The 10997-nt window shown below is 39.3% G+C and overlaps 1 protein-coding gene across 1 annotated transcript; it reads left to right on the forward strand.

The window, feature by feature from the left end:
• The first annotated feature begins 7591 nt into the window (after positions 1–7591).
• LOC116267110 (putative two-component response regulator ARR21) lies at positions 7592–10317 on the forward strand. The gene is made up of 6 exons (XM_031648684.1): positions 7592–8071; positions 8158–8234; positions 8390–8426; positions 8851–9079; positions 9293–9725; positions 9831–10317. Exons 1-6 carry the CDS (start codon positions 7786–7788, stop codon positions 10182–10184), a joined length of 1416 nt encoding a protein of 471 aa, XP_031504544.1. The 5' UTR covers positions 7592–7785; the 3' UTR covers positions 10185–10317.
• Positions 10318–10997: the final 680 nt, after the last annotated feature.

Here is a 10997-nt window from a genome sequence, read left to right on the forward strand (position 1 = left end):
TTTTCGATCCCACACAAGAGAATTTTCGGCCTCCCACGCATCGCAAATCCCTTTCAATTCCTCTGGTTGTTGAACTTAAATGAAAAAGCTCAGTGCAACAAGATTTGGAGAGTTGAGATTTTTAATGCCGTTTTCAGAGGGCGGTTGTGTTCGTGAAATCGGCATCGCTTTTACCCCTCTGCTGCGAGTCTTTCAGAGCTGTATAAATCATCCCCTTTCATAGAAAAGTAGCCAGACTAATCCCAAGGATCATGTGGGCATGTTTGTTTTATAGTCAACTTGCTCTCTAAAGCACATGAAGGATGGAAATTAAACAAAGCATCACAATCTGGACCCAAAATGTGCTTCATTCCCAAGAACAATTTGCAAGTAAAAGTTTTTTCTGATCTTTATCTTCCCAGTTCATGTGATCACAACTCTTCCTTTGCAGATATTTAAGCTTTTTTATCAGAAGGATAAACAAGACTTATTGAGGGAATGAAAGAGTGAGATATGTGGACCATGGTTTAATATTGCCATTCTTCAAATGAAGTGATAAGAATGAAGGAGACAGAGAGTATATAATAAGGAATAGTACCAGGGAAGGAGCAAGTGGGAGTGCTTGCATGAGGAGTATTATAAAGGAAATCCATATAATTTATTTATTTTATTTATGTTTAGTACATAACATTGGTCAACCCCACAAAAAGATGGTCTCCCAAGCATGTTTTTTAATACCTATACCATGCTGGATCTACACAATTTCCATGCTTATTGAGAGTATCTCATCCACCAAAAGCATAATTTAAACCTACTATTCAACAAATCTAATAAAATAACGATCAGCACACCAACAATGAAAATTTCGGTAAATAGATAAAACTTGAAGATCGGAGAAGTATCAAAAAGTTCCCAGTCCTGCTTTTATTGTTGAGAGTCAGAAAAGTGTAAAAGTTGCCCTTGTTTTAAAATAAACATGGCCTCACTGACATTTGGATTCCTCAACTAAAAGGCAGCTTTTTAGTTGCTTTCATTTTAAACTCATTTGAAATACAAAATGACACACATGAAGCTGAAGACACTATTAGTAGATGCGGTAGAAAGACCAAATACAATTATATATTTTTCCAAAACATGTTTTATAGGTGACATAACTAATTTTGGTGTTTATACATGTTTTCTTATATGTAGACTAAAAACTACAATACACTTTGCCAATAGGTATTAAAATTTTAAATACTGGTAAAAATTGATGGCTAGGGTGCAACACTCCATAAAAGTTTAGTTGTGTATCTTGGATTGTGAAGAATCCTAGAGACTTATAAAAAGATTGTTAAATAGTTGGTTGTTTTAGTTTCTAACCTTTCTTAAAATTGAAACTGAAATGCTAGAGAGCAGAATATGATACACCAAACTAGGTCGTGACAGTGTTATCAGAGCTAGTTCAACACTTACCTACAGTCCCACATATGTGGATGCATGTGTTTTAGGAAGAGTGGATTATAATATCCCGAAAGTTTAATCATGCGCTGAAAATTGTGAGAGTTCATTAAGGACTCATAAAAAAGGGTTGAGTAAGTTATTATTAACCTTGTTCTTAGTCTTTTTATAGGCTGAAACTAAAGTTGCTGGGGGTAGGTTGGGATTCACCAGCCAAACCGTTACATATAAGTGAGTTGGCCACTTCAGAGTTAATTCAGAAGAACGATTGCTTGTTAATAATAAAAAAAATGATATATTTCATTTATCTATAGAAACTTCACAAACTAAGAAAAACTTCACAAAACATTTAAAAAATAATAAATATTTGTGTTGATTGATGAATTGAATTGATTCATTGCTGGATCGGTCCGTTCAGGCCAATTTTACAATAGTACTCAGCCAATTTTTTGGTTGAAGGCCCTAAATCCGACCTTACATATCTTCTGTGGCTCTTGGCATAAACAATCAACATTTACCTCACCCCCCATATAGCTGACAGCTAAGTAGTCACAGAGAAATGAAAAGAGCCAATTAGAAAATTACAGTATCCCCATGAGGATCATAGCTACGATGGCCTGTGCAATCAGCTAGCTTTTGACTTTATGAGGAAGCAGGAGTTATTTATCATGGTTCATGTAGGAAGTGACATCTACGCGAGCATCCGGTACGATTTTTCATATATTCAAAAGGAAATTAACAGCTCCGTTTCTTCTTCACTACCAAAATACTTTTACATTTTAATTCATGCATAAAGAGTAAATGTTATTCATCGTTATAAAAATTGAAAAACATAATGTAATAAAAAATTTATCTCATGTGCTTGGTGTATCGTCACTAAATCAAGGTGGTGCATTCTCCATTCGAGAGATCTAGAGATCATATATATAGTCATACTCCCATAAGCATCTATTTATACGGCATCTAGAGATCTAGAGAACAGAAGGCCATTGCATTATGAGCTAGAATTCTTAGCTATCGCAAGAATTTTTTCGATCTAGGGTTGGTAGCTTTATTATGGAAGGAAAAAGTCAAAACCCAATTTCATCAAACTCCTTGTAATGGAACTGAAAGTCCTTGATGTCTATGACTTTGCAACAAGGGGAGAATTGACTGTAAATCAATGAATAAATTATAAATACGTGCGTGTATGTATGAACTCAGAAGGAAGGAAGCTAGCAATTACGGTAGGACATCACTCTCAAGAGGGAAGGAACAAAGGGGAAGGAGGAAAAAAGGGAGAGGGTTTGTCATGAGAATCACGGACACGAAAAAGGCTGATGGCCGAGCAATAACTAGGTTGACCTTAATTCTTCCTCTCTGTCTCTGTCTCTTCCCTGCTGCATGAGGCCGGGCCGATCAAAATCCTTCAACACCCACCAACAACTTGCCACTAAAAACAAAGAACTCGGTAGACTAAAGCCTGCCCGAGTCACATGATCTCTCTCTCTCTCTCTCTAACTTATGACCACCAACATTGGTTATTCTTTGCTTTTCTATTAAGTCGGGATCAGACTGTTATGTTATGCCGGGAAATCAAGTGTGCCACAGAATTCTCGAGTTCTGTTCAAGTTAAAGGGCTTCTTTATACTACTGAAGTATGAGAAGACCTAGTAATGGGAGTACCGATTACTTTCTCTCACAAGAAAAACAGATGGGGGGGGTCTCCAACTTATTCATGTTATGTGGCATGTGAAATGACCAAAATACCCTTATTACAATAAAAAAGATTTTTTTTAAAAGGTAAAAAAAGGTTGTGAAAAGTAAAGAAGGCCTAAAAATGTTTATTACTTTACAAAAACTTTCACAAATACTTTCACCCTTCTTTGGTGCATATTTGTTGCATACAGGGAAGTGTGCACTCAACTCAATCTACTCTCAAGATTTTTGGCTCCAGCCCTAATGAAGATTGAGTTGACTCCAGCCTTAACAGAAATTTGACATCTTAGGATGGGAATAATATAACTTGAGAGTTTGACAAAATAAAAAGAAGATGATGAACATTTTAATTCATTATGTTTTCTTCTTGTTTTTGTTTTTCAAACATCTATCATAATGCTTCAGAAAGCAATCATGAGTGGCTGTGGGATTCAAGACAGCAAAATCACCATTCATTCACTCGCATCTATATATAAAAAGTGAGAGAGAAGGTGGTGATTGACCAGGTTGGAATTAAGAAAGGGAAGCGCAATCGCGGCGAGTCTTGTTGCGCAATATTGAGTGAGGGTTTACTGGTGTGGACTGAATGAATGTTGGGTTGTGGAAGTCAAGGAGTGGTTCACTCGGATCTTGACTGTGGGAAAACAATGGCGGCATTTCTGATCATTGGGGGCCGATGGGCACCAACATTAATATTTTTGCTGGCCACTGCTTTCTGTATCTCTTGGACTCTCGATCCCCTCACTCATTTCGCATGACTCACGGACTGATAGGCCCCCACCTTCTCTCTGGCTCCGTGGAAACGGAATTTCTCGGCAAGCCGCGACCCTTTTTCTGGGTGGCTTGTTTATCGAAAGATCTAGCCCCGTGACCAGTGAATCTTTATCTTTTTTAAATCTCTGCACTTTTCTGGATTTCTGCCACCTTCCCGGTGGTTGTGTGATCCGCTCTCCTCGTGCAACCCCTTCTTCCCTCCCTTTCCCCACATTAACTCTCTAACCAATTCTCCTCTTCACCGGTGATCATCACTGTCACTGTAATTTCTCTAAATCTCCAAGCATTTGTCTAGAGGATCTCAACTCCGAAATACCAACAAAATGTTTCGCATTTCTGCGTATACAAGAAAATCCTAAGAAATATTTGTTGGTATCTTATCTTTTCTCATTTGGCTGCCATTTTTTTTTGTTTCATTCTGTGGGACAAGATTTTATGTCCACAGAAGAAGATTAGGACATGCAGTCCGTTAAAAAGGAAGACAAGGACGTCTTCTATGTACCAACCGATATGTAATCATTCAGATTTCAGAAAGCACCGAGAAATTCCAAAGCTTATCGACTGCGACCAATCGGTACAAATACCATGAAATCCAAAGAAATTTTTGTACTTCATGGGAGCAAGTATTTGGTTCTTATAACGAGGGAATTGAGGCCCGAAATGACGAGGTTGAGACTGTTATCTCATACAGACACAGAGGCACTTGTACCGAGCAAGAGAAGACGCCTTTGGGTCGTCGGCCCCAATATAGAATTTCTGTTCTTATTTGGGAGTAAGTTTACTGAAACGCCCTTATCGTGATAAACGACAGTGTTTCCGGTTGGCCTTGGAGTTGCAACAATGGCGTTTCTTGTCCTTTCATGGAAGCTCTGTGCTGCAGCTGGCTCGTTGGAAGCCATTGCCGGCCTGGTACAGAAGAAAACCCTTGTTTTTTTCCTTACGGGAAAATTTGGAATATTTGGGAAACTTTTTCCACGACTCACGGAAGGTTGGTGTCTTTTCCTAGACAAACAAATCCAGGGCCTTGGCATCGGTGGCTGCAATTTATAGTAAACAAGGAGGAGGTGGAAGCTCACAAAAGGCAATGGAGAAGGGCAGTGAGGTTTCTTTTATATACCAAAATAAAACTTGACCAAAACGCCCCCACCAGAATGACATATGTACAAAAGGCAATGGTTCGAATTCCATTTCAAATTATTGCACCACACCAATATTTATCATCTCTTCCTTCATCCGCATATTTTGATAAAATGCTTGTGAAATGACTCCAGTCTAATCACATAAACATAAACAGTAAGTAAGAAGGAGAAGTAGAAGATTTAAATCTGGATTTGGATCCGGTTATTCATTCAAAATTTAGATTCATACTGGATGAGAAAACTGACCAACGAGCAAAATTTAAAAAAAAAAAAAAAAAAACCCATCGATATCCTGAAATTTCCCAAGATTGGATACTTACAGAAACATCCTTGCCAGTTGCCACCACGGGTAGGCACAAGGGGCTCACATGTACCGAGGGTAGTTTCGTCCGATAATCAAAATTTATCTCTCTTAACGGTCTCCTTCGTATTCTTCGTCCCTCTCACGGTACCTGACAAAAGAAGCTCAAGTCTCGGCCCAACGTGAGAGTAGGTTAAAAAAGCAACAATAAAAAAAGGAATTACGGAAAAAAAAAAAGTGAAAGAGGTTAAAATCATTTAACCTTACCTCGTCCAACGATGACGTCACGTGACGTCATATATATATTAATTTCTTTGTTAAAAATATGGAGGGTTGCTTTCACGAGGCCAATGACAAACTATCATTTCAACAATAATTTGCACATTTCTGGAATTTCCAAAAGTTTTTTTTTAAGTCCTCTCCGGCCCCTCCCCTCCTTCCTCGTAGCTTCCCATCCTTCCTTTTTTCTTCTTTTGGTAACCGATGGAACAGTAAAAAGTCCTTTTTATCTTCTGTTCCTCCTCTTTTTATCTAACCAAATCCGAATTCTTGTGAGATTAATATGGTACCATCCTGACATAAGGCCGGTGAAATCTGATATTACATGTGAGAAAATTAGTAAAAAATTTCATTGGGTTTGAATATTGTTAATAGTTGCTTCAAATATGAACAAGATTAATGCTTTTTGTAGCTAAAATCCGCGACAATTTGAATCAAATTGATTGTTTACGAAATCTTGGATTCGATGGCTCTTGCTCTCAGACAAATCAACGCTGGAAGTTAACTTGAAGACCAAATTAGGTAAACGGTCCTAACAGTCAATGTGATGATCATAGCTTACTTCCTATGCATTGGATTAATTTAAGTTTTCGAAAACCAACCATTTTTTTTTTAAATTTTTTTGCGCAGAAGCCACAACTTAAGTTGAGGGACAACATCACTCATGATATGCTCAAAGTCCCGTCTGCACTTTGAAGAAAGACATGCTTTGGGTTTTTTGTGAGATTTGGCAACCACAAGATTCGAACCTTGGACAGTGCCTAGAAATAGACTGTCAAAGTCTCATGACGAGATGTTCAAGATCGGCGTCCTCATGGTGGAATAGGTTGTGTGTTCGGGCCAAATGGGGGCCCTCCTTACGGCCCTACTAACCCGGGGGGCAATATCAAAGTTAAATACATACATACATACATATATATATATATATATATATATATATATATATATGAACAAGACTTGAGGCTCAGCATATGAACTTAAGTGACTTACAATGTTACTGATCATGAAATATGGATCACTATTAGGCAATGTGAGTATTTAGAATTAGTTAAGCTTCATTTTGGCAGACCCTTGCGGATGTTCTCCTTGTTAGAAAACCACGCCAAAGAGAATGAGGTCCAATTTTACTTTTGATATTCCACTTGGGCCCTCATAGTTTTGTCACCACTGGAGAAAATTAGGCGCATCATCCATTTTCCTTCATAGTTTTTGAAAAATGCGACTTCTCATTCAGTGGCTGAGCTAGAATTTTATGTCATGAGCCGCACATATGCATAAATTTTTAATCGATGTGAGGTAAAGAGACCAATCTCTCTCTCTCTCTCTCTCTTTCTCCATATATATATATATATATATATATATATATATCAAATTATTTTAACATAAGCATTTTATTTTATTTTTTATATTTTTTTATTCTACGAAATAAGTTCATGGGTTAGGCAGACTCGTACCAGATTACGCCAAAAGGAGCAGAATAAAATTGAACTTTTGTCCTCGTTCAATTGAAAGTAAAGCGTAATATCCTGGCCAAGTGGACAAAATACTTAGTCAGCCAAGTGGATATTTTGAAAGCAAACTTTACATAAATATGTTTTGATAAGTTACATAAAGAGTGGTATAACTATAAACTCTACTATTTTCTAGAATTCAATTCCAAGTTTTTTCACGGCAAAGCGGCATTTTTTTTTTTTTGAAAGAAAACAAAATATTTCCACCAATCAGTGCAAGATCCTTTTTTGACAACAAGAAGATCTGTGGCCAAGGGTAATAAGGTCATTTTACTGGAGAAAGCTTGTAGCTTGTAGCTTGTAACCCGTGTCCTGAAAAAGCATGTTACCTGCATATTCCATATACCACCTCATTCTCCCGTATTATACAATTTTGTAAAGACTCAGGGGGTTGCGGGAAATTCTTTCTCCTCCTGTATCATATTTATTAGTTGTCTAACACAACGATCGAATTTCTACACAAACAACAGTCAATGCAGCGAATACTTGTTCATGGTGGCTTTTTAATTATTGTCTCCCGTCCTCTCTTCTCCCCTTCACCTCCCACAGCTATGTGAAATGGCATCAAACCCGCCGATTTTCCGGCAATCCTCCGGTGGAGATCCGATAGCGAATCACCGTTCAAGTCTCTAGGGAGAGACAGAGTAGGGAGGCAGACGGTGGGATGGAGAAGATTGAGAGTGGTGAGGAGCAAAGTGGTAGCACCAGCGATGACAGGAGAAATCCGCCACTCACACCAAGAAAGAGATCTGCGGAATCCGACGAGGAAAACAGCGTGTCGAAGAAGAGTTCGGAGCCGCCGGCGGAGTCGAGTGGCGGGAGAAGTGGATCCGGCGGTGGAACGGGCTCCGTTCGGCAGTATGTCCGGTCGAAAATGCCTCGGTTGAGGTGGACTCCTGACCTCCATCTTTGCTTCGTCCATGCTGTAGAGAGACTTGGTGGTCAAGACAGTAAGTGAAATCTGACTCTGGTTTTCTGGAAATCTCTGCAAGTTCTTTTCGTCCTCCTAATTTCTCTTCTTCAAATGCACTTTTAGGGGCTACACCCAAATTGGTTCTTCAATTGATGAACGTAAAGGGACTGAGTATTGCTCATGTCAAGAGTCATCTCCAGGTAACCGAAAAATAATGAAGATGATGATGCTGATGACAGAAAGTACTGTTTTCATCATCATCATCATATATGATTTTTTTTTCTGGGTTTGCGGTATAATTAATCAATGATACCCGTTCTTAAATACTCTTTGGTTCTTTACTTTTGCATCCCAGATGTATAGGAGCAAGAAGATCGATGATTCTGGGCAAGGTGAGAAGAGAATCCTGCTGTTGTACTAGTACAATTTAATGAAGGCTAGTGATTGTAGCCTCTGTGGCTGACAAAGGCAATTAAAGCGAATGATAGGCGATCGTTCCGTCGCCATAAATGGTCTAGCAAGAACCAGATTAAGATCGATCTAAGTGCAATAAATTTCTTGGTTCTAACATTCAATGGGTCTTCTGGGTTCATGAATTTATAGGTTGCATGTTTGCTTATTGTTCTTCGGGTGTCATTTTCGTAGAGACGTCCCTAAGTCTCTCTCCTTTTCTTCTCCTCACTCCAATCTCTTACTGTTGGGGAGGGGTCCTTTCTTCCGAATAGAGTGGTGCATAACCAAAATCATATAAGATTGTTGTTCTTATTGAATTTTTGGATTGATCATATTTTCTTTTTCATATTTGGGTTATTGCAGTCATAGCTCAAGGGGATAGAGACCATAACAGTAGGATGTTCGTGGGAGGAGGAGGGAGAGAGCATGCCATGTACTATACAGGAAGGGGAGAGTTTAGAATGGACAAGACCGGGTTTTTTGCTGCAGGCAGGAATATTCTGCCGTCGTCGGAGCATCATCATCATCTGTATGGGCTCCTGCAGCGGCCTATGATCCAGCAGCCCTATGATCTGAAACCCAATACTTTCAGGTATGCGCCAATCACTCGCAAGACCTTCCTAAACGTAGAAAGTTGTGTCAAGAAGAACGGCCATCTCTCTCTCTCTCTTTCTTGGCCTTTAGTTAAAAATTTTGGGCAGCAACTAGAAAGACATGTTCTCTTTTGCACCATCAAGCCAACACCCCTTCTCTCTCTTTCTTTCTCTGATCTAATTTTTTTATGTATTTCTGTTTCATATTGAAGAAACCCGGATTGGATTTTCAAGCCCTACATCGGTGGTCAGCCTGTACATACGAGATCACCAGCTAGCCTACTGACAAGAATGGAAAAGCAGCAAGGACCAAGCCCAACACCTGAAGTCCATGGATACCTCCCAGATTCCATCCACAGGAACCCTAGCAGCAAGACGACCACCCCTCACTTCCTTCACACGAAGGACGCGTTCTCGGCAGATGGGTCTCTCAGGTTCAGCAAGTTGCTTGAAGAAAGAAAGCACCCCTACCTTCACAAGCAGCTGAACGAATACTTCAGCCATGATCCACCAAGCGAAGCACAAAACCGTGACGGTAAAACTACCCTCAATTTTGATCTGAACCCGCCCTCCCATGCCTTGCCCGTTCAGCAGCCTAACTCTCTATCGCCTTCCACCTTCATCATTCAGAATCCGAGCCTTGAGGTATGCACCTAACCAGTTAACTGCTCTCTTTCCCTAATTACCATGTTGGCGAAGACCTCTTCCTGATTTTTAACCTCTTCTCAATTCGTCGACTCCCATTTGCAGCGGCTGAATCCGACGTTGGGAGCGGAGAGTATCAAAGAAGAACAGATCAACGGTGGAAGGGAGAAGAGGAGGGTGGAGAGGTTGCCCAATCTGCAGCTAACACTAAGTCGAAGTTCGGGAGATGAAGAGGAAGAGAATGCCAAGAGTGGTTCTCGTGAGAATGAGGAAGAGTTAGACGATTCCCTGTCGCTCTCCTTATTCTCGTCTTCATCTCCTGCATCCAAGAAACAAGCACAAGGCAACAAAGACGCCATGAGAACTGGTTTTCATTTCTTTCAAGCAGACAACAGCAAGCAGGCCGCCGGGAGGCTGAGTACTTTGGATCTGACCATGTCGATTGGAGCATTGGAGTGAGATCTTACAGTACTTGTCTCAAAGGCCTGAGATAGTTTACTTTCCTTTTCTTTCTTTTCTTCTTCCTTTAATCTATCTTATTTTTGTTTCTTCTTCACTATCTTCCCCCTCTTGTATTTCGAAAAATAAGAAAAAGTGCTTCGTGTTTGAATTTGGTCTTTCTCCTTGCTGGTACCTACTCATCTTAACCATTAACAAACCCATGCATATACACATGCACAGCGCACGCGTGCACACATGCACATCTGTATGTGTACATTTTTGTGTGTGTGTGTTTTTATAGCCTATAATCTGCTGTTTGTAAGTATAACTAGTATATATGTGTGTGTGTGTGTGCACGATTAGTTCCTTCCATATTTTCTTTATTTAATTGCTTGAAAATGGACTAAAGTAGTATATATTCTTTGAAAAACTTTACATGTTGCATGTACTTCAACGTTGTATGGCTATCTCAAAGTTAGTTTCAGCTTGATAATCTAGATGTTTAATAAAACAGAAACTCGATCGTTTCAAAATTTTTCGAACTCTTCTCAAGTATATGGTCTTAGAGATTGCATAGGCCTGGGGACTACGAGTGGGTAAATTAAATACTTAAGTACGAAAAGAATACTGTGATCGGTGCATGCTTCGAATGTAGTTTTTTTCGCTGAACATGCTTTGTACGTAGCTGAGAACACAAATTTCTGATGTCCCAGTTGAGCTCCGGACTGTTAATATTTCTGAAGACAAATATACATTTATTCTACTCTTTGGTGCATATCTTGGTTACTCGATTCACTATATATATATATATATATATATATATATATATAT

This window comes from Nymphaea colorata, chromosome 13 (genome assembly GCF_008831285.2).
Source record: "Nymphaea colorata isolate Beijing-Zhang1983 chromosome 13, ASM883128v2, whole genome shotgun sequence".
Classification (NCBI taxonomy): domain Eukaryota; kingdom Viridiplantae; phylum Streptophyta; class Magnoliopsida; order Nymphaeales; family Nymphaeaceae; genus Nymphaea; species Nymphaea colorata.